The sequence below is a fragment of the Pteropus alecto genome, unplaced genomic scaffold (genome assembly GCF_000325575.1).
Source record: "Pteropus alecto unplaced genomic scaffold, ASM32557v1 scaffold44, whole genome shotgun sequence".
Taxonomy (NCBI): domain Eukaryota; kingdom Metazoa; phylum Chordata; class Mammalia; order Chiroptera; family Pteropodidae; genus Pteropus; species Pteropus alecto.
The window spans coordinates 4853297-4875661 of NW_006436812.1; the positions used below are offsets into that span (position 1 = coordinate 4853297).

General features: G+C 52.2%; 3 protein-coding genes across 3 annotated transcripts; all 3 read left to right on the forward strand.

Moving 5' to 3' along the window:
- The first annotated feature begins 1633 nt into the window (after nucleotides 1–1633).
- LOC102896023 (serine protease 33) lies at nucleotides 1634–5578 on the forward strand. Its single transcript, XM_015590939.1, has 6 exons — nucleotides 1634–1754; nucleotides 2266–2428; nucleotides 2929–3206; nucleotides 4032–4198; nucleotides 4907–5098; nucleotides 5399–5578. Exons 1-6 carry the CDS (start codon nucleotides 1634–1636, stop codon nucleotides 5576–5578), a joined length of 1101 nt encoding a protein of 366 aa, XP_015446425.1.
- A 1609-nt stretch (nucleotides 5579–7187) lies between these two features.
- Nucleotides 7188–11057, forward strand: LOC102896281 (testisin). Its single transcript, XM_006914189.1, has 6 exons — nucleotides 7188–7254; nucleotides 7353–7382; nucleotides 7707–7872; nucleotides 8644–8927; nucleotides 10360–10514; nucleotides 10818–11057. Exons 1-6 carry the CDS (start codon nucleotides 7188–7190, stop codon nucleotides 11055–11057), a joined length of 942 nt encoding a protein of 313 aa, XP_006914251.1.
- Nucleotides 11058–19589: 8532 nt separating this feature from the next.
- ZG16B (zymogen granule protein 16B) lies at nucleotides 19590–22016 on the forward strand. Its single transcript, XM_006914190.1, has 4 exons — nucleotides 19590–19624; nucleotides 20100–20182; nucleotides 20415–20520; nucleotides 21692–22016. The coding sequence occupies exons 1-4, from the start codon at nucleotides 19590–19592 to the stop codon at nucleotides 22014–22016; spliced, it is 549 nt and encodes a 182-aa protein (XP_006914252.1).
- The last annotated feature ends 349 nt before the right edge of the window (nucleotides 22017–22365 follow it).

Below are 22365 nucleotides of genomic sequence, written 5' to 3' on the forward strand. Positions count from 1 at the left end.
GAATCTGCCTGGAGGCTGGGTTGATTGGGGAGGGCATCAAAAGGATGGATATATTTTTTTTTTTTTTGAGAAGTGGAAAAAACTTAAGAATCAGGAGAAGTCTCCCACATCTTTTTCTGTCAGACACAACCTCGGTAAGGTCCCTGGCTCAGAGGACCAGGGTCATAGCTGCAGGGCAGGGCAGGGCAGGGGCGATGGACAGCAAGGTGCCTACTATTTGTGGTCAAAGGAGGATATTAAGGTGAGACAGCACAGGGACTTGAACCCAGGGCCAAAGGAATGCCAGACAGACAGGAAGATCATGGATAAGCTGACCACAAGAATGTGACCCCATCACTTCCTATGCAAAAAAAAAAAAAAAGAAGCAAAAGTAGCTGATTATTATCCCCTCTAACCATTTACTTTCTTACAAATGTCACCAGTGTTCCACATACGCAGTTGACCACCATACGACCTTGGATGGTGATAATGAACAGTCTGCCATCTTGCCCCCACAGTGCAGGCATGAACATAGTTTCCAAGCAACACAGATAGAAAAGAAAGCTGCCATTTTCGAAAAGCCCATCTTTTTTAGCTGATTATTATCCCCTCTAACCATTTACTTTCTTACAAATGTCACCAGTGTTCCACATACGCAGTTGACCACCATACGACCTTGGATGGTGATAATGAACAGTCTGCCATCTTGCCCCCACAGTGCAGGCATGAACATAGTTTCCAAGCAACACAGATAGAAAAGAAAGCTGCCATTTTCGAAAAGCCCATCTTTTTTGCATAAGCCTGCTTTGTCCCCAGTTTGTAAAAGCGGTCAAGCAGAGCCAGCCCCTGAGTCTGTTCTGAGGACCTTCCTTTCCTCTGTGCTGCCTCCCTTGTGCTCATGTATAAGCTTAATAAAATTTGGAAATTTTTCTGGGGTTTCCTCTTGATTTCTATATTGGGGAACGCAAGAACCTCAATGCAGGTAACAAGCAGGCATCATCTTCCCACACTGAGAACAAGGAGGTGGAGCAGCATTTCTCCTCCAGCTGCTCCACCTCCTTGAATAATGGGTCCCCTCTCAGGGCCCAGGCATCCCGGCTCCATCTCAGGCCCTCTAGAGGCCCATGTTGAAAATGAATGACTGAAGGGGCAGAGTGGGATGTGCCTCAGCGTCTACAGTTCCACTCCCCTACCCTTCACCTTCTCCCAGGGGTGCCGAGTAGATTTATCTGGCTTTGCCACCTGTAGGGTTTTGGGCAAGTCATTCAACCATCAGAATGTTGATTCTTCTGCTGTAAGACGGGTATCGTAATAGCTCCTGGGAAATCAGGCAAGAGGGCTTGGCATGGTTGGCAGAGTGCCAGCACATAGTAAGTGTTTCGTAGGTGGTGGGGGAAATTGGTGCTGTGATTTCAGGGCCAGGGCAGAGGAGGGAAGGCCCTAGGGTCTTGCCAAGGACATGGAAGAGGCCAGGGGCCCTGTTTTCAGGAGCAGTGTAAGGGCCCAAGGCCTGACAACATAGAGTGGAGATGTCATCCCCCACCCCAGGGCGAGCCCAGAAACTAGCTGGAGCTGCAATTATCTTCCCCCTCCTGAGTGTGTCTGAGGACTCTGAACCCAAGAGCCAGCCCGGAAGTGGCTGCCAGAAGACACCATGAAGCTGGCCCTAACTGCCGTCCTGTTCTCTCTCCTCGCAAAAGCCCTTCGCGGAAGCCCCCTGGTTCTCCCACTCAACCTCTCCTCAACAAACGCCATAGCGATAAACCTGGACTCAGGTAGGACAAATATTGGGGTGGGGGAGAGAGGTATTGCAAGAGAGAGAGCCTGGATTTTGAGGGGCAGATAAAGAGAGATATGTAATCTCGGCCCCACCCCTGATAGCCTTGTTCTTAGGCAGGTCCTCTAAAGAGCCCAGACATTGGGGACCGGCACCCACTCCCCCAGATTCAGCACCTTCACGGCTTCCACCAAAACCCCACTGCCAGGCACATTTTGTGTTGCACACACTGTGCTGCATTCAGACCCTCCCCAGGAGCCCCAACCCAACTGCTACAACTTTCTCTCTCCCCAGTAAGCTTGGCCCAGCAATCCGGGTCCTCAACTCCCACCTCCCCTAACTCAGCTGCTTTGAGAATTCCGCTCCCCTACCCAGCCCCCAGGGTCCTAAGTCCTCCCATGAGGAGAGGGTCCTGCCTCACAGGGGACAAGACGCGAGCCCATGAGGGGCAGGGCGAGGGGAGCGCAGAGGGGACCTCATCTAACACCACCCATTGCCTCATCCTGCAGTGTGTGGACGCCCACAGGCAACAGGTCGCATTGTGTCGGGGCAGGATGCCCAGCCGGGCGAGTGGCCATGGCAGGTCAGCCTGAGGGAATATGAACAGCATGTGTGTGGAGGCTCACTGATCACTGAAGAGTGGGTGCTGACTGCAGCCCACTGCTTGGACAGGTGAGGATCTTCAGCGAGTGTGAGTCAGGGCCAGCTGGGACCTGCCCTTCACCTCTTCCCGATACCCTTCTTTCCACATTTGAACAGGAGTCTCCTGCCCACCTGGGTGAAAGACAGGTTGAGAATATGTCTCATTTATCCATTCAGGATGCCCCCCAATCACTGGGCTAGGCACAGGAGAGAGTTGGGGAGGAGACAGGCCCTCCCATTGTCCATCTCCCAAGAAATTTTTCATTTCCCAGAAACCAAAAGCTCCCGCATCAGAATGTCCCTTGAGAACCCAAGGCCTCAAGTTCACTGCTCAACAGGCGACTTTTCCTTCCTCCAAATAGAAGAATTGGGCACCTTGCAGGGCTGCTTGTGGATTAAACAGGGTGCTTGTCATTACTGGCATGTGCTCAACTTGCAAAAAATGATCTCTTCATAATGTTAGGACCCTCAAATCAAAATTGTCTTTAGCCCTTGCACAGTCTCACAACCTCCTTAACTTCTGGCCCCAGGAATCAGCCACTGTCCTCCTACTTTGTGCTACTGGGCACCATCTCCTCCTATCCCAAGGCCAATGAGTCCCAGGAGCTCCGGGCTGTGGCCCAGTTCATCACTCACCCAAGCTACACAGAGGAGTACGGCAGTGGGGACATCGCCCTAGTGCAGCTGGCTTCCCCCGTCAGCTTCAGCGACCTCATCCTTCCAGTCTGCCTCCCCAAACCTGGAGACCCGCTGGGTCACGGCACCTTGTGCTGGGTCACCGGCTGGGGGAACATTGACACGAATACACGTAAGGATGCCCAGAGCTGGTGGTGGGGCGGGGTCGGGGCGGGGGGCAACTCATTGAAGGTTGGTCCTGACACCCTCCCTAGGGCCAGCGATACTTGCCACCATCCTTACTCAGGCTAGATGTAGAGCCTGCACACACTGGTACAGCCCTGGGGTGGGGGGCACTGAAATATTGCCATGCCAATGCAGAAGCAGCCCGCCACCCCAGACCCCACCTTGGGCTCTCTAATTCATCCTTTCAGCATCCAATAAGGATTGATTGGAGGTCTCTGGAATGCTGGCACAACCTGGGCCCGGATCATTCTGAAGGATTAGTGCCTGTGCCATCCATGCATTTACAGAATTCACCCATTACCCCTGTCCACTCAGGGCTAGGTCAGAGCCTGACTGCCTGGCCTCATCCTGGCTGGGTGATCTCCACCAGCCATGCCAGGTCGTGGTTTCCTCCTCTGGTAAGTAGAGATCTCAAGACTGCTAACCTCATGAGGTCGATGTAAGAGTTACATGGCATGATGCATTTCAGGCACTTCCAGCAGGGCCGGGCAAGAGTGAGTTCTCAGTATTGATCAGCAACTATCACCATTGCCATTGTTGTCATTGTCATCATCATTGTCTTCTCGGTGTTTTGAGTGTTAAATACAGGCTCACTTTGCCACCGTGGTGTGTTTATTGGGGTTCCGTAAGCCCAAATGCAGGCCCCTGTTCCTTGGGGAGCAGAGGAGCAACACACAGAAAGGTTGTGCCAGCATTCCAACATACAGCAAGCCAGCTGAGAGCCAGGAGGCCATCGCATCCTCTGAGCTCTGCTCTCTGGTCTCCACCCCAGCGCTCCCTCCACCTTTCACCCTGAAGGAGCTAGAGCTGCCCCTCATTGACACCCAGACCTGTGACACCTACTACCACGAGAACTCCCTCGTCCCCAGCCAGGAGCCCATCATCCTAGAGGACATGCTGTGTGCTGGCTTCGAGAATGGCCAGGAGGACGCCTGTGGGGTGAGCAAGCACTTCCGGTGGGGGCCTCAAGGCAGACAAGTGCAATATTTTTTAAATACGAGAGTTAATTCAAAAAGAAGAAAAATGTTCCTGAACCCTGTCTCCCTTTGAAATATCATATAAATAGTATCAAAACATGGAATACCTATAACGGTGCTTAAGCAAACTGTGACATATCTCTCTCCCTAAAGCTTTTCCTTTGTGGCCAGAAATTTCCTTTTTCTTCCCAAAAAATAACACTCAGTCTTTGACAAGTTTTCCTAAGGAGCAGGTCACTTCTGAGCTGGGTTGTCTTTCCTTGTCCACGTTTATAAGCAAAACACGCTTTATCTCCCATTGCCTCTTAGTGTTGTTTTGTCTCAATCAAATTTTTCACGAAATATGAAGGAAACAGCACTCTTAGTAACACAGACATGCTCCTCAGAGCCCCTCCTTTGAAAAACTGTTTTTTTCAGAGAATGGAGTGTTCCCATCATGTTGCTTGTCTCACCTACCAGATATTTCATCCCTAATTCCTAGCCCAGCCAACCCTGATGTCTTCCAGGAACATCTAAGCCACCAATGCCTTGTCCACTAGACCTGGCCAGCAGTGCTGAAGGGAGGTTGGTGGGACTGGGGTAGGGTCCTGTGAACCTCAATTTCCCCCTTGTGTAAGGAGGGCAGCCGGCCTTCCAGCCTTACGCTTCTGGACTCCTTCTTTCTCCCCAGGGTGACTCCGGAGGGCCTCTGGTCTGTGATATTGGTGGCGTCTGGACCCAGGCAGGGGTAGTGAGCTGGGGGTCTGAATGCGGACAGCCCATGAGGCCGGGTGTTTACACCAACGTCAGCGCCTACACCACATGGATTCTCAGCACAATCCAGAGTTCCGCCCCAGAAGACAGAAGCTTCTCTCCAAGCCTTGCTGGGATCGTTTTCTCTGCCTTGTTTTTGTTTCTGGGACCACTGGAGGCACCCCTGTCTCCCTGGGGCTTGCCTAATTGTGCAGCCCAACCCTGAGACCTCAGCCCCCACATTTCAAACTCATGTCCTCTCTACTCCCTGCCAGGAATGTAGAAGCCATCTTCTCCAACCCTCCTTAAGCCCTCCCCAGAAAGCTGCCTTTCACCATCCATCGAATCCTTTGTCCTCCAGGGATCTTCTCTGGCCCCTCCCCTTCAGAAAGCCCTCCACTCTGATACCTCCACATCTCTCCCTCTTCAGACCTTTCATGTGTCCCCCATGGGCCTTAAGCTGCCCTCTCACCCTCCCTGCCAGCCTGTGGACGCCCCCCAGGTACAGAGCCTAGTGTTCCCTGCTCCTCACCCACCATCAAAGGCTGAGTCCCAGCATACACCCAGGCTCAAGGACTCCTTTGGCGGTTTCTGGGACTCTTGGAACTGAGGTTTCCAGTCCCCAGTGCTGGCCTGGTCCCTTTGCAGGCATCTCTGTCTGAAAGGAAATAAAGGTGAGCTGGCAGAGGGCTATTCCTCCTGTGGGTGTCTTCTCATGCGTTGGGGGCTGGAAGGGTGTATGAGAAAGAATCTCCCAGAAGCCTTTTGAGGTGCACATTATTATTATCTTCATTTTTCAGACAAGAAAAATCAGGGCTGCCAATATCAGAGTTTGCCTGAGCCCACTCTCCCCAGTAGCCCTGTCCCTAAACTCAGTGTGCGGCAGAGCAAAACATCTGGGAGGTCCTGGGGTAATGACAAGACTGAGGTCAATCCCAGGGTCGTGGACAGACCTGGGAGTCCTGGGGTCATGGATGAGGCTGGGAGAGAATCCACAACACCCTGGGCACGAATGGCAAAGGCTCAAGCCAGACTGAGCTCGCTCTCCACTCCCCTCCCTCTTTTCCCAACCCGTCTCTCCAGGGGAGTCTGGGAACTGGCTGGAGATATGCCCACTGGCAGCTGGAGGAGAGAGCACAGGGCTGGGACCTCAGGCAGAGGCAAGGCGGGTGTGTGAATGGGAGACCTTATGGGCCACTGTGCAGGACAGAGGAAACAGGAGGAGGGGAGGGAAGGTTGAAACTCTTTGGGTGGGAGCCTCAGCCTCTGTCCCAGGACACTCACCCTAAGCCTGGCTCTCTTACCAATGTCTGAGCCAAGTGAACAATATCCTTGAACAACTCTCAACACCCGCCCCCCACCACCCCCTGGCAGCATGCCAAGGATTCTCCACCCTCTGGATTCTCCACTTGCAAGTCCAGACTGGCTTCCCTGCCTGGAGGGACCCCCAGAAGTCAGTGCTGGGTCACTCATCACTGTGAATTCCACAATATCCCTAGTGGTGTTCAAGATACACGGAAGGCCACCAAGCAGGCACAACCCTCTCGGGACCCTTCTTCAGAGAGTCTTTAGTCACAGGGACACTGGGATAAACAACCTAGCGGTGTCTCTACCCGTTTGGTGATTTCCTTTCCACCCCCACCCGCCAGGAACCCTGATAGGAACATTCACAAAAATGCTTTCAACTTTTGCGAATTAATCGGGATGGTGATTAGAGGGGGCTGAGGCAACTAGTCTAGCTGCCAACTGAGGAAGGGACAAGACTCAAGGCCATCATTTCCTAAAGCAACTTGTGAGAGATTTTTTCCTTCCTGGATCAGCTCAATGGGCACTCAGTAAGGACTTGCTAGTGTGCTCTCACGGGAGTCCTGACTGGGGGCCAGGTCCTTGTCCATCCTGGAAGGAGAAGTGGGTAGAAAAGGGGCAGCGTGGGGGCAGCCAGGATCCCAAGGTTGCAGATTAGAAGGGGATTGCTGGGTGCACCGGTTCCTGGGCCATAATAAGTAACGTGGTTGAGGACCCAGCTCCAGGGGAAGCTCAAAGCTGGGGCTCTGTGAGGTCCGACGTTTCCCAAAGCCCTTAGATTCAGAGAGGTCGAGCTGGGAGAAGATGGCAGCCAGAGTTCCTGTCTCTCCCTTCCCCCGCCCGCAGGGGGCGCCCCAGCCAGGCCCTGGAGCAGGCGGAAGCAGAAGGGGAGTCAAGTGTCTGGAAGGCAGGCCATGGGCCCTTGCGTCGGGGTGCTGCTGCTGGCGCAGCTGTTGGTGCGAGCTGAACTGGAGATGCAGGGTGAGCTCAGGCCGGAGCTGCCGGCCGACCTCGGGGTGATGGGGGTAGGATGGGGCGCATGGAGACCGAGGGGAGCTCACCTTCTCACCTCCCCCCAGGCTTGCCGGATGAGGACCTGCTGTTTCCAGGTAAGGTGTCCAGGACGCGCGCTTTTCTATGCAGGGCACCTGGGCCGGAGTGCACAGGGTGCCTCATCTTTTCATGTCTCTCACCCCAGGTTTCCAGAACTCATCATTGCTCACATGTAACTGATGGGCCCCAGGGGGGAGGGACGGGAGTCTGTGGACCACGTGGGGAGGGTCCCCAGCATTCCCTTCTCCCTCGGTTGCATGACCCCAGGATGCGCGCAGTTTCCCAGGGAGCCACTTCTCTTCTCGCACCCGGGTGGGCCAGGGCGGGCAGGTGGGCCTGTCTCTTGGATCTCACCTGTGTGTCTCCTCTGTCTATCCCAGGGCCATGTGGCCAACGGTCTGTCCCGACGCGTGTGGTGGGTGGAAAGAATGCGGAGCTCGGGCGCTGGCCGTGGCAGGGCAGCCTGCGCCTATGGGGTTCCCACATCTGCGGAGGGAGCCTGCTCAACCGTCGCTGGGTGCTCTCGGCTGCGCACTGCTTTGAAAAGTGAGTCTGGGAACTGGGGGCAGCGGCGCGCTGCCCGGTTCCCTGGGTCTGCACCACGCGCGCGCGTCGTACACGCTTGTGACCCTCCTGTTCTCCTGAGCCTCAAGACTCCTGCTGCAGCTGGTCACACCCGTGCGAGTTCCTGATGGTGCCCCTGCAGGGAACCCTGTTCAGTGTTTTCCAGAAAGGTCTTCCAGAACATTCCCGTGCACATTTGTGTCTCGTTCTTTTCTTTTTCTCTTTTCTGTTCTCTTCTCCCTGAATGGCGCCACCAGCCTTCCTCATCCCACCTCGCAGGGGAGGTGGACCACAGGCGGGGGGAATGAGCTGAGGTGAGTGAGCGCTGGGCACAGAGCCTGGCCTGTGGAGCCAGTGGCCCCTGAAACTGCTTTGACTGCACCCTGCCGAGTGTCTCTTTTTGGCGCCTGTGCATCTAGATGCTCATTCGTTTTTTTGTTTTTGGGGTTTTTTTTTAGGATGTGACAGGCAGGTTGAGCCAGATCAGACCATGGGGGGGGCGGGGAGGCACCCTCCTGTCCCATCCCCATCCCCATCCCCATCTCCAGGTTCTGGGGCTTTTGCTTCAGCCTCTCTGGGCTCTCACCATTTCTACACCCGATGCTTTGTCCTGTAAGAAGATCAAAGCTTATGGTGTCCAGGATGAGCCCTAGTAGCATCCTGGGCAGTCTCCACTCAGGGAGTGGGCCACAGGTGTGCTCACGTGGCCCACCCTCCACTAAGGACCCCTGACTGCTCTCTCCTCCCTGCCAGGAACAATAACCCCTATGAGTGGACAGTCCAGTTTGGTGAGCTGACTGCCAAGCCATCTATCTGGAACCTGGACGCCTATTACAACCGTTACCAGGTGGAGGAGATCATTCTGAGCCCCATGTATCTTGGGGCTTCAGCCTATGACATTGCTCTGCTGAAGCTGACCTCCTCTGTCACCTACAATAAGTACATCAAGCCCATCTGTGTTCTGGACTCTTCTGACGACTTCCAGAACCGGACTGACTGCTGGGTGACCGGCTGGGGGGACATTGAAGAAAATCAGGGTGAGGCTGGGGACAAGTGGCAGGTCTGGGGCTGGGAAACAGGGGCATGATCCTCCACCCCGTGTTCCAGCTGCACCAGCCCCCACCCTGGGCTGTGTATAGCTGGGCCCCTACTTTGGCCTGCTCAGCATTCTTTCCCCACCTGCTTTTCTTTTCTTTCCTGTTCAGAAAGGTCAGAACTTTCCAAACCCACACTCAGTCCCCCTCCTCAAAGACAGAGATCCAGAAGCCAGAGGTGAAAGAGAGGCCACTTGGCCCAGGTTGCACTCCCAGCCTGCAGGGGTATTAGAGGGGTGGGGGTGGCCATGTCAGAAAGGCTTCAGCATGGTGGTCACCCCACCCCCAGCTGCATAGCCTCCTCACTCTGGCTCCTCCATACCTTCTTTATCTATCCACTCTGGGGTCCTTTCCTTTCCCCTAGAAGGGGCTGGATAAAGTGCCTCTGCTGTAGACCTCCCTAGGCCCAAAGGGCTGCATGAGTGTGAGCCAGGGGACCCAGCCAGGCAGACTCTGTTCCTTCCCTTTTTGGCCCAAGACTGACAAGTGGTCACATCCAGCCAGGCTCCACAGTCATTCTCACAGGTGGTAGGTGACCTCTGGAATACCCTTCCTGATGTAAACTTTAGCTCTGCCATGTGCTAGCTAGCAGACTTGGGCAAACACTTCATCTAACTGTGCCTCAACTTCCTTACCTGTACACTGTGATAATAACAGTTCCCACCTCGTAGGGTTTAAAATCCCTGAGGTTTTAAAAGCATTCATGCATAGGTCTTAGCAGAGTGCCTGGCAAACAGGAGGCTCTACTAACATGTCAGCTTTTAGTGTTAATATGGTCACTAACTTCTGCAGGATAAGGTGGTGATCTGAGCCTGGACTTAGGAATTGGACAAACCTGGGTTCATTTCCCCAGATGCTTTGCTGGAGGAGGACCGTCCTCTGATACCTTTCCTTACTTGAAAGTGGGTTATGATTGTGCTGCATTTGGGGGGTGCTGCAGGAGCCCAAGAGCATGTAGGAAATCTCTTGGCTCAGGTCCTGGGATTGCCCAAATACATGAGGAGAGCAAGCCCCATGGGCTGTCCCACCTGCTCAGGCACATGGGTGCTATAGCTGGATTGTATTAATCCTATAACATCTCAGCTGCATTAACCCCTCCCCCATGCGGGCTAAGGTCTCCCCGCCCCCCTGGCTCGGGCAGAGGCTGTCATCTGCATGGGGAACTAAGGGAAACCAAGTCTCAGGGAGGAGTTGTAATAACCAGTCCAGCCATTGGGTCCTTCTGTGATATTGCGCATCATCCATGATGTGCTGGGTGCTAGGCTGGAGCAGAAAACTTATCAAGGCACTGTGGGTGTCCAGGGGACCTCCCAACGAGATGGCAGAGGAGAGGCTCAGGATGCCATTTTTCTCTGTCCCCTCAACTCCCATGCAGAACTGCCGTCTCCCTACATCCTCCAGGAAGTGCAGGTCGGCATGATAAACACCACCATCTGTAACTACCTCTACTCACAGCCTTCTTTCCGCCATGACATCTGGGGAGACATGGTTTGTGCTGGCAATGCACAAGGTGGCAAAGATGCCTGCTTCGTGAGTGTCCCTCCTGACCCCAACTAGGACCTTTTGGGTCCTAGCCTCCCATCACCCCATCCTAAGGCCTGAGAGCCACCTGTATCCCTGTGCCTTATTTGGTCCTCATGGTAATCTGGGATCTGATGGTAGAGACTATTGTCCCCCTTCGCAGATGCAGAAACTGAGGCTTGATTGCTGCTAGGGGGAGAAGTAGGATTTGCAACCGGTTTGCCTAGCTTCATAGCCCCTTCTGCTCTCCCAGCCTTCCTGCAAACCCCTCCTGCCCCATCCCAGGCCGAGCTCACCCATGCTGCTCCCCAGGGTGACTCAGGTGGACCCTTGGCCTGCGAAAAGAAAGGGCGGTGGTATCAGGTTGGAGTCGTGAGCTGGGGAATAGGCTGTGGAAGGCCCAACCGGCCTGGTGTCTACACCAACGTCAGTAGGCACTTCAAATGGATCCGGACGCTGATGGCTCACAGCGACATTCACAGGCCAGACTCCTGGCTTCTGCTGCTGCCCCTCCCCCTGCTCTGGACTGCCCCATTCCTGCCGTCACCCTGAGCTCAACAGAGGCCCTGAGAGTCAGGACCATCTATTGTGTCAGGCCCAGGTCCTCTTCTGTCCCATTTCTAATAAAAACACATTTGCATGCTTGAGCTGATGCCTTGCAGAGCATTCTGTGGACTCAGGTGACTTCCTGAACACCCTCATGATCACCCGTGTCCCGTCCGCCCCAAGACCACTCCTTAACTCTTAAATCTTTCTCCACCCATCTGCACTATACAGGTTTAGGTTGCAAACAGCAGAACCCTCTCAGGTTAGTTCAATCAGAAGATAATTTATGGAAGGACATTAGTAGCATCAGGGTACCTGGAGGCTAGGAAGACTGGAATGGGGATACTGTGGAGGAAAAATCCCTGAACACCCAGTTCTCATGACGGTGTCCCCATCACACAGGTGCTCCTGGTCTTACTCTGGTCCTCCAAAGACCAACCTGGGACCAGGACTGGGGTGTGAGTATTTTATTTGGGAGGTGATACCAAGAAGCCCCAACGAGGAGTGAGGAAACTGAGGCAGGGAAGGAAGAACCTGATGATATTTGCCTGAACGAGGAGGTTACTGTTGTGGGCAACTGAGGCACAATCCTTCTGGGGCTTCCTGAGAAACCACCGGCCCGGTGTCCACATCAACGTCAGTCAGCACTTCAACTGAATCTGGTTGCTGGTGACCCACAGACACATTCACAGGCCAGACCCCTGGCTGCTGCTGCTGCTGGTCCTCCCCCTGCTGTAGACCACCCCACTCCTGCAGTCAGCCTGAACCCAACAGAGCCCCTCAGAGTTGAGGCCATCTGCATCACGCCCCTGGAAGATAAGGAAGCTGGGTGTGGGCATGTCTCTCCTGACCCCTACAAGATTCTGCAGATGTGATTAACTTATAGACATGAGATGGGGGGATTTTCCTGGATTATCCAGGTGGGCACAGTGTAATCACAAGAGTCCTTAAAATTAGAAGAAGGAATCAGAAGAGGAAGTCAGAGTGATGTGATATGAGAAGAACATGAGCCATCATGTCCACCCATGGTTGCTGGCTTTGAAGACAAAGGAAAGGCCACAAGCCAAGGACTGTGAGTGACCTCTAGAAGCTGGAAAAGGTGAGGTAATGGATTCTCCTCTAGAGCAAGGGTCCCCAACACCTGGACCTCAAATTAGTACTGGTCTGTGGTCTATCAGGAACCGGGCTGCACAGCAGGAGGTGAGCAGCGTGTGAGTGAGCAAAGCTTCATCTGTATTTGCAGCCACTCCCCAGCGCTAGCATCACTGCTTCAGCTCCATCTAGATCATTAGGCATTATATTCTCTTAGGAGAACCAGTCCCTAGTGCCAAAAAGGTTGGGGACCGCTGCTCTAGAGCCTCCAGAAAGGAATTTAGCCCTGCTGACACCTTGATTTTAGTTCAATTGAGGTACTTGTCAGAATTCAGGCCTACAAACTGTAAGGCAATAAACTTATGTTGTTTTAGACCATTAAGTGTGTGATAATTTGTTATAGCAGCATTAGGAAAATAATGTGTTACGTGACCCTACATTCCTGCAAGTCCAGGGTGAAAACTCAGAAAAGGAAGATGTATAATATAAAAACAGCGGAATCTATCGAGTGGGACCTGAAAAGAAATTCAAAGGTGACAGTGTGGCAGGACCAGAAAGCAACCAGAACAGGAAGTCAGCAGGCTTCAGGCTGTGAAATGGAATGGATTTAAGAAATAGAATAAATAAGAAATTTCAGAATGGTAGAAATATGTAGCAGTCATCTAAAAAAAAGAAAAACCCAAAACACTGGGGGTGAAGGAGTCAGGACTAGGCAACAACCTCGAGATCCAAAATAAAACAGCCTCTAGCCATGAAATAGCCAGGCTCACCAGCCCTGACCTGGAGAGCGAGGTCCATCCCATCAGATCTGCCAGGCACCAGGGACCTAAGATGAGGCAGAAGTAGGAGAGGGATTGAGGTTCAGAGGGCAACTAAGGACAGGAGAAGGTGGGGAGAGGAAGCCCCCTAGTGGCATCCACCTGACTGTACATCTCCCTGGTGTGTCAGAATAGAAATCTGACTAGGGCAGATGTCCCGGGTGACCATACTCACCCCAGCTGGCTGGGGAGGGAGGCCCGTGTTAGAGATTCTCAATGTCCTGGGGAAACAGGGAAGCTCCCCATGGGGCCTGAATCAGTCCCCAAGATGAGAAGCAGGAGGGAGGAGGGTGGTTCTGGGAGATGGGCAAAAGGGTCCAGTCATATCACCAGCTCCATTTGCTCAGGCCCAGCCTTCGGGAACATTGAGTATCCAGGAGGGGATGAGAGCCCTGCGCTGGTCCCTTCCTAGAGACTGGCGCTGGGACCTGGCCCTTGGCTGGAAGCCTGCGGAGCCAGCAGGGGCTCGGCGCAGGAGCACCTGAGTCAACACCAGGAAGACAGGCCCAGCCTGGTGGCTGCATTAGGTAACAACATCCAAGACATGGTAGGGGAGTGGGCACAGGAGAAGAGGACAGCTGAAGGCCCACCCAGGCCCTGAGAGGACACAAGACCCAAACTTCGGAGCTCTAGGCCCAACACAGGCTCTACTGTGGGGGTGGGGGTAGGGTGGGGTGGGGAGGTGCAATCTCTTCCTGGAACTGGTGATTCATGAGTAACCCAGACAGACCTGGGCCTGCCCTCAAGAACACCACCTCCTCATTGGGACAACATCCAGTCAACAAATAAATGAACAAGACCAAGAAATATTTATATCTTGCCCTTTTTTCTGGGTGCCTGGGGCACACTGGCCCCAGGGCTGGGCCCAACCAGAAGAGGGGAGATGCCCTGGGTGGGTGAGCCCTCCGGCCCCTCTGCTGAGCAGAGGAGAGACTGGTTCTCTCCCCACAGGGTTTCCTGGACAAAATCTGTATAGCTTCTGAAGGCCTCATCTCTCCTAACCCTCCTAGTGTGTGTGTGGGGTCTCCTATACACCTGGGGGAACAGCCTCTCTCAGTCTGCTCTACAGTTTGGGACAGCGCTCCCTCTGGCCCTGGGAAGAAATCCCAAATTAACACTGAGGGGCACCTGGGGACAGAGCCAAAAAAATGAGTCACCACCTGGTACAAAGAGAATGAGAACAGCTTTGCCCTTGGCTCAGCTGCCTCCTGCTGCAGGCGGGATCCCCTGGACCCTGAGGCTGTGCTCCACTGAAGGAGAAGGAGGCTGCAGCCAGCAATCCTGCTGTCCCTACCCCACCCTGTCCTTCCTACCTTCACATCTGATCCCCCTCATTGTCTGCCTCTGGAGGCCCTTAGAGACAGGTGAGTTATCCTTTTATCCTGTAGGGACACCTTCTCTTATCTGAAGAAACAGCCCCTCTTAGGCCATCAAAAGACCCTGTGGGTGGCCCTGTGGGCGTTATTGGGATTTATATGTGTCTCAAACTATATCTTTTTGTGGTCCCACCAGCAACAAATGAGAGCGTAACTCCATTTTTCACATCTAAAATATTGTACCTACCCTATAGACTGTTGTGAGAATGAAATTAGTTAATACATCAAGTGCTTAGAAGCATACCGGCATAGAGTAAGCACTACACATATGCTAGCTGCTACCATCATTATTATCATCGTCATCCGAGACTAACTGGCAGGACTTTGAGAAGAGGAAAGCCTCAAACTCCTGAGGCCCCAGCATGAGAACTGAGTCAAGATGACCAGACTGATCCTGGGATGGCCCAGCCTTCCTCCTTACCTATGGCTCCTCTTCGGCAGTTGTTTCAATGAAACGTTATTTCCAAGAGATGTTAGTGGACTTTATTTGTAAAGGGATTCTATGCTCACAGACTTTTAGGAAAGTTAAATTGATTTATTTGTTGCGGGACTTTTTAATGACTTTGATATGCTAAAATGCATCAGGAATCTGTAAAAGGAAATATACTGGGCAACATTCCTCAAACTTACTTAACAATGGAACTCTGATTTGGGGAGAATTTCATAAGGGACTTGTGAGATGCTGCCCCATGGTCTCTAGTGCCAAGCTGAGACCTCCATACATCCTCCATCTTCTCAGGTGAATTCTTCTTTAGTAAAGTCGCATTCCTTTCAGCTCCTGTCCCTGCCGTGTTCCCCATCCAACACAAGTGGGCGCTGGTGAGCTGAGACCGTGCCTCCCAAGTGGTCCAGGTTAGGAGATGGCACAAAGTCCAGGATTACCCTGGAAACTTCCAATGAGGATTGGATGTTTACTTAAATAAAGCACGTACGTGAAAATGCAAGTAACTTAAGGTGACTGAAACAATGCTTATTTCCAGTCGATGTCGCGACGACCCCGGCCCCCTTCCTCTCTTTTCCTAGCGACTCCATTCTCAGTCACCAGGCTGAGCAGACTCTATCCAGAGTTCTTCACTGGTGTCTCCCTTTCTCTCCACCTCCAGGAGGATTCTCTCCTTCTGGGTTTGTGGCCAGGTGCAAAGCTATGTATCCAGATCATCTGCCTACCAACGAGGCTTGTTTTCCTTTTAATATGAGCAGTGGATCATGACTGGAAGAATTTGCACACTCCCCATCTTTCTCAGTCTGATCGTGCCACTGCCCTGGAGACTTGTTTAAGATAGCTGGAGAAATGGTTCTGTCATTTCTGAAACAGACTTCACTGCAAAGTAAAAACAGCTTTACAATGATTATAAAATTAATGCATCCTTGTTAGAAAGGAGTGTAAGAGAAAAATTTTGAAAATCACCAGAACCAAACTTTTAACCCTCCTCCTGGATTTGGACATTTGAATTGTTGACAAATATCATTAAAAACAATAGCTTTGTGTAAATCTTTATTTATAAATCTCACCTTCCTAACCATTCCTTAGAATAACTTATCTATGGGTGAGATGCTTTAGTTAAATGGGCTTCATGTTCTTAAGGGTTTTAAACCATGATCCCAAGTACACTCCCTCAGCAAAGGAAGAGGGACCCATTTCCCAAAGTGTTCCTGACACTGAGGGCTTCCACTTTTATTTCCTTTGTGAACTTGTAAGTTAAAAAATGCATCTCAGTTTTTAAAGGAGTGATCACTTTGTTTTTGTAAAATCGATAGTCTTGTAAAAAATTGAAATGATACAAAAAAGAAACGAAGAAAAAAGTAGAAAAATGTCCTAAATCCCATCACCTGGAAATAACCATAGTTTCATTTGAACATTGTTCCAAAAATCCATTTGGAAGGGCAGGTTCAAGGAAGGTAGATGGAAGGATGGCTAGGGTGTGGGTCAGGATGGAGGTCTGGACCCATATGCCTGCTTCTCCAGGACACCTCTAAACTCTAGAAAACAACAATGAGATATTTACAAAAATAATAATTCCCAAAGAATGCTGGGCCTCAGAGATGTGGCGGAGTCTCTCAAAGGAGAGAGGCAGATGGGGCTGAGTTAATGGTGACAGGGGCCTCGGCAAGGCTAGGGATAAGGTTTCTGGGGAACTTCAGGTTGGATATAGTCTCTTGGTTAAGCCCTCCAGTCTACTGTATTTGTTACAACAGCCCAAGCTAATATACCAGGTAACAAATACACTTGCCAGGGCAGCCTTGGGGGAATTGGAACCTGGATCTCCCACCTCCCTCAATTTGACATATTTTCAACTCTTGCCCTAAAGCAATTTGAATTACATAAAAGGTTAGACAAAATGTGTGGTTGGGTGTCCTGGTTTTCCAAGAAAAATATTGAGTTTCTCTGGGGAAAAGTAGAGATAAATGCATAGCTTAGAGCATGCTATCCAATAAAGAATGAGTGAGTGAGTAAATGAGTGGGAGAGCCTTGAGTTTCAGAAATGCAAAGACAAATTGCTCCCCTTAGGTTGGGCCTCCTGCCTGGCAGCAGACACTCAAGGACAAGCCACAAAAGCAAGCAAAGGCCACAAACATTCCCCTTCCCCCATGCAGCAGGCTCTTCCCTCTGATTTCTGGGGCCCCCGGAATCAGATGAGTCCACATGGAGGAGTCACCTCCCCCACTTTGTCCCAGGAATCTCAGCCAGGCCAGGCTTACCCTGGAAACCCAAGCCAGAGACACAGGTTCCAGCCTCCAAGGGGCGGGGGAGCTAGAGGCTTCTCGAATAGGGTGGCAGGGAGGCCCAGCCAGCTGAGTGGGAAGCGGATGGAGCCCCTCTTGTCTACCGTGCCTAAGGCTGCCCAAGCCCACACCCAGAAGGCAGGAAAACCAGGGGTGCCAACCCTAACCCACCCACCCCTGAAAAACAAGCCAGCCAGGCCAGACACTGCCTCTGCTGGGAGAAAGCCCCATTGTCCAGGGCTCCTGGCAGAGTGAGAACTGGTACACATCCAAGGAGGGGATTATGGCCTTGTAAATGTTCAGTAAATCCCATTGGAGAGCCCTGATCCTGAGGTACAAAGAGCCTGTGTTGAGTCTCCCTTGGGCTCAGGGCCAGCACCGGGCCAGGATGGACAAGGAGGCAGGTCTCCTCCTCCCAGATCAGGGCCTTCTGATGCAGGTGGACACAAGTATATGCACGTGTGTGCAAGGAGTGTGCAAGCTTCTGTGCATGGGGGAGGAGGCAAGTGTGTTTGAGGGTGCATTCGTGAGTGCGCGTGTGTGTTTGTGTGCACATCCGTTACATCCATGCTCACGTATCTATGAGAATGTGCTTCGTGAGTGCTTTCGGGCAAGTTCCTTCCTCCCCTCTTTGCCAGAAACTGTCTCTCCCTCCACCTCCCACCCCAGGTAGTGCTTCCTGGAGTCTGGGCCCACCCTTCTCTGAGAGCCAAATCCTGCCAGCCTGGAGCTGGAAGGACACCTGAATTGGCAGCAAAACTCACAAAAGTGACCTTAGGCTAGGCTAGGACAGAAACACAAGCCCCTTTGTGCAGCCTCTGGGCTTCTGAGCTGTGCTTGTGAGGTCCGAGGCCTCTTCCACCTCTTCTCAGCAGGAGGTTCCTGGGGCCTGGGGGTGAGGGGTCTGAGCCCCAAGGAGCATTTCCAGGCAGACCGGTGCAGGGCCAGAGGAAAGGGCGCAGTTTTCAGGATAGAGCGCCTCTCCATTGTGGTTTTCAAATGGAATCCCCCTCGCTGCTTCCCAGCCCCTTGTGGCCAGCACCATGGACAGTGCTGTGACTGGTCCAGCGACTCGGATCATCAGGGGTCTGTTGACATTGTGGGTGAAGGGCCAGAGTACACGATTTAGGTGTTCTAGGATTTAAAGTCTCTGTCGCAAGGACTAAGCTCTGCCTGTAGTTGAAAACAGCCCCAGATGATACGCAAATGAGTGGGCGGGGCTGTGTGCGGGGAAACTATTTATGGTTGAGGGCACCGGAATTTTATAGAATGTTCATGTGTCACAAAATACTATTTTTTTTTAACTTTTCCTAACTATTTTAAAAAATGTAAAAATTGTTCTTAGTTCACAGGCTGTGCAGAAACAGGCAGAGGGCTGGATTCGGTGTCCCTAGGTGCCTGATGTAGCCCTCAGTACTTGGAAGTGCCAGTTAAACAGGACCACCACCCTATCCCCCAGTCTTCCCAGAACTGCCATCCTGATGAAACCACTGTTTCCAGTCCTGTTGAGCCAGCACTCCCAGAGCAAGTCTGTGTACACAAGGCCATTCTCTGTACTCTTTTTTCTTATGACCAAATGGCGACATTCTAAACCCTTGAGTCTCCACTGGCCTGTGTCCTCGGGCAATATGTCAGTGCAGCAAGAGTGTTCCATTCCTTCTTCATACCTGTGTAGTATTCCGCTGTGTGGATGACACCATCATTTACGTAATGGGTCACCTCTAGATAGACAACTCTTATTGTTTCTAATCTGTGATTTCAAAGGACAAAACAAAACAAAAAAAAACCCTTGTATAACTGCCTACAAGGTATAAAGTCTTTGGCGTTCAAGAGAAGCATTTTGTTGAATTCTCATAACTCCCAGTGAGTAGATTCTACCGTTATCCACATATATCAGATGAAACAATTGAGACACACAGAAGTGACATAAGCTCCCCAAATTGCATGACTAGCAAGCAAGGAAGAAGGATTTGGGCCTTATCTGGCTCCAGCACCCACACCCACAATCAGCCCCTATCTTGATGACTGTGACCCCGTGGATCTTCCCAAAGGTTGGGGAGGCCCTGCAGACAGCCTTAGCTCTAGCCCCTCACAGAAAGCCTGGACTTGCCATACCAGCAGGATCCCCAGAACCCTAGAGAAGCACCTTGTTACCTCTCAAATAAAATCTGACCCCTCAGCCTGCTCCCAGTTGCTCTTGGAAGGTCTGGCCTAAAGACTCGCTTGTCCCCAACTCCCTGTGCCTCCTGCCCCATGCCATCTTTGCTATTGGTCATCCCACAGCCCATTAAGATTGGTTCATCCCCAGTTATTCCCAGACCTGGCACAGAGGAAAGGTCACAGACATCTTCCAAGTGACAGAGCCTGGAAGGCCAGCGCCTGGGGTATCTCTTCCATCTCATACCAGACACACAGAACTGGATCATTCACTCCAACTCACTGAGGATTAGCGGGAAGCTTGACCTGGGCTTCTGAAAGCCCATGGGACACTGGGCTCTGCCCAGACCTAAATGAGGTCTCTGGGCCCCATGACCTTCTGCGGACATCAGACCTACAGCCCGCTGTAGGGTTGAAACCTGTCTGGCCAACCTGAGAAGGGCTCTCAGCAAATATCCCCCCACCTCTGAAGTGAAGAACTAGTTCTAGTGCTGGGAGAGAGACCCAGAGGCGACAGTGAAATTCCTGTCACGGTCCCATTTTGTTTGTATAGGCTCTGGGGCCAAAATAACAAACACAGTGTGTCCGGGAGCCTCCCCCAGGATGGCTCTGGGGATTCCCCCGGGAAGAGCCCCCACCGACCAGCTCCTTCCTGTCTCCCTGGTGGCCCCTGCTCCTTCCTTCTGGACAGGGGCCCGTATGGCCTGGGAGTGTATAAAAAGCTAGGTGGAGGGCATCCGGGTGCAAGACTTCCCAGTGCCAGGACTAGGTGACAAGACTTCGCTGGCCAGGTAAGGCAGTGCTCCGCTCGCATGGATGGGGCCTGGTGAGGTCCGGCAGGGACCCTCTCTGAGACTTGAGTGACCTACCCTTCCCACCAGGAGCCTTAGGACTCACCAGCCAGAAGCCATGCTGCTGTGGCTGACCCTCACCCTCCTGTGGAGCACCACCTGCTGGACACAGCGTAAGTCTGGCTGGGTCTGCCTCCCTCCAGCCCAGTCAGCTCCCTGGTGGTTACCCTTACCTCCTCCGACAAGGACACCAGGGCTCTAGGCCCAACCTTTGTCACAGATTAACTCCAGTTTCAGGACATCCTATCTGCCTGGAGGGGCTGCGTCCAGTTCTGAGCAAAGATAAACTATGTTTTACTGTGTTTTTTTCTTCCTCTCCCCAACCTGGTTCTTTTGTCCATCTAGAGATGTATGGGACTGGAGGAGGCGAGTATTTCAGTACCTCTACAGATTATGAAAATGAAATAACTGGGATTCGGGTGTCTATAGGTCTTTTGGGCATATTTAAGAGGTGAGTAGAAAGCGGGACACGAAGCCCTATCATTGTGTCCCAATTCATTCCTCGGTCTCAGGAACTTAGGGAGGGTGGCTTAGCACCTCTTTTCCAACGTCTTCACTAGGCTACTGATGACTCTTTGAGGCCAGTGAGTTTTTAGAATCATGGAGCCACCAGCCACCACCTTTCTATCTGTCTCTTTTCTTCAGCCACCTCCTCTACTGCACATCAACCCCACCTCTTTCTGTCTCTACTTGCAAGTCCAGACATTGCTTCCTGGGTTGATCTAAAAAAAAAGGAGTAGATGCTGTTTCTCTCTATTTTCTCCTTTCAACCCAAACTCGACGCAACTAAAAATGGCCTCTGAATATGAGAATGACTGGTGGGAAAATCAAGGGAAAGGTTAAGGTCAAAGAGGAAAGGAAGTGAGGGTCAGTAGACTACTAATTGAACACAAGTTGCCAGAAGTGTGTAGAGGCAGAAAGACCAGAGCTGGTCCCCTAATGTTGGGGTGGTGTTCTTGCTCAACACCTAGGGCAAATCTTTGCCCTGCACTTAAGGGGTCCTGGGGGCCTGGGAGCAGAAATAGGGCAAAGCAGCCAGCACCAAAGGGGACAGAGTATGTGCAGGGCGAGGCAGAGGAGGAGGCTCTAGGATAGGTACCAAGGTGGGAGGAAAGACAGATAACCCTAGGACCAGTGGAGCTAGCGGAACTCCCCAGGTGAGTGTGGGATTTCACCTGCTTCTCAGGCCTGCCGCTTGATCTAGTTGGAGTGATTCAGGCTCAGAAAGCTGAAGCTTAGCCAGGAAACAGCTCCCTACTCTGAGCAATGATGGCAGCTGGCACCACCTGAGGGCCATGGTGACTGGGCACTGTGCAAAGATAATCCTTGTGGATTATCTCAGTGCCTGCTCCCAACAATCACCCCTACTTTGCAGTTGAAGGAACTGAGGCCCAGAGAGGCTGAGTAATAAGCCCAAGACCACAGAGCTAGAAAGTGATAGAGCAGGGGCTTGAGACCAGCATGTCTCAAGAACCCAAAGCCATGTGCTCAGGAACTTATACTGCAGTGACGGGGCTGCTCTCCTTGCCAGTGGCAAGGAGGGGTGGTGCGGGGGATAGAGGATCTGGGGACTGATGAGTCACCCTGGATCTAGAGTGTTCAAAGCTCCCCCTTTCTCCCAGTATCCAGGTGAGATATGGATCCTCCTGGAACGAAAGATATGGTGTCTCAGGTGGACAGACCCAGGAATTCATCCTGTTGCCAGGTGAACACATTGTAGCCATATATGGCTCACACAAGGTTTACCTCCGGTACCTGATCATATACACTGATGCCAACCGCTGGGCTTCATTTGGGAAAGAAGATGGCTCCAGCTTTGTCGTCTACCCCGACCAGCCTGGCAAGGTGCTCTCGGGAATCTTTGGCCAGTATCAGCTCCTTGGCATCAAGGGCATTGGTTTTAGGTGGGATTATCCTCTAACAGGGAATGTCACTGCACAACCATAAATAGCACAAAATCATAAGTGCTCCTGGGTCCAGGGATGGGGCATGGGTCACCCTGCTGAGGCCTTCTGGCTGGTGGTGGGCTGATGGCACTGGGTATCCAAGTTGGGATCCTGAATCAGAATCCAATAAAAGAAACTTCTGCAGGAACAGTGCGTCCAGGCATGGTTCTTGGTCTGGAGTACAACCAAAGCCCTCTGAGTTTGTGAGGGATGAGGCCTCTGGGGTGGAGCTCAGTGAACTGAGATGCAGGATGAGACAGGAGGTGGGGTTGACCCCCCCAAGCCCTGGTACTTCTGCTGAGCATGTTGGACCTTCCCTTGCAAACCTTGGATAGACCCCACAATCATAG

Coding starts and splice junctions, on each gene's coding strand:
- LOC102896023 (XM_015590939.1), top strand. CDS start 1,634: ATGAAGCTGGCCCTAACTGCCGTCCTGTTCTCTCTCCTCGCAAAAGCC. Junction 2,429..2,928: donor GCAGCCCACTGCTTGGACAG/GTGAGGATCTTC, acceptor TTCTGGCCCCAG/GAATCAGCCACTGTCCTCCT. Junction 4,199..4,906: donor GCCAGGAGGACGCCTGTGGG/GTGAGCAAGCAC, acceptor CTTTCTCCCCAG/GGTGACTCCGGAGGGCCTCT.
- LOC102896281 (XM_006914189.1), top strand. CDS start 7,188: ATGGGCCCTTGCGTCGGGGTGCTGCTGCTGGCGCAGCTGTTGGTGCGA. Junction 7,383..7,706: donor TGAGGACCTGCTGTTTCCAG/GTAAGGTGTCCA, acceptor TGTCTATCCCAG/GGCCATGTGGCCAACGGTCT. Junction 10,515..10,817: donor GTGGCAAAGATGCCTGCTTC/GTGAGTGTCCCT, acceptor GCTGCTCCCCAG/GGTGACTCAGGTGGACCCTT.
- ZG16B (XM_006914190.1), top strand. CDS start 19,590: ATGACCTTCTGCGGACATCAGACCTACAGCCCGCT. Junction 20,183..20,414: donor CACCACCTGCTGGACACAGC/GTAAGTCTGGCT, acceptor TTGTCCATCTAG/AGATGTATGGGACTGGAGGA. Junction 20,521..21,691: donor CTTTTGGGCATATTTAAGAG/GTGAGTAGAAAG, acceptor CCTTTCTCCCAG/TATCCAGGTGAGATATGGAT.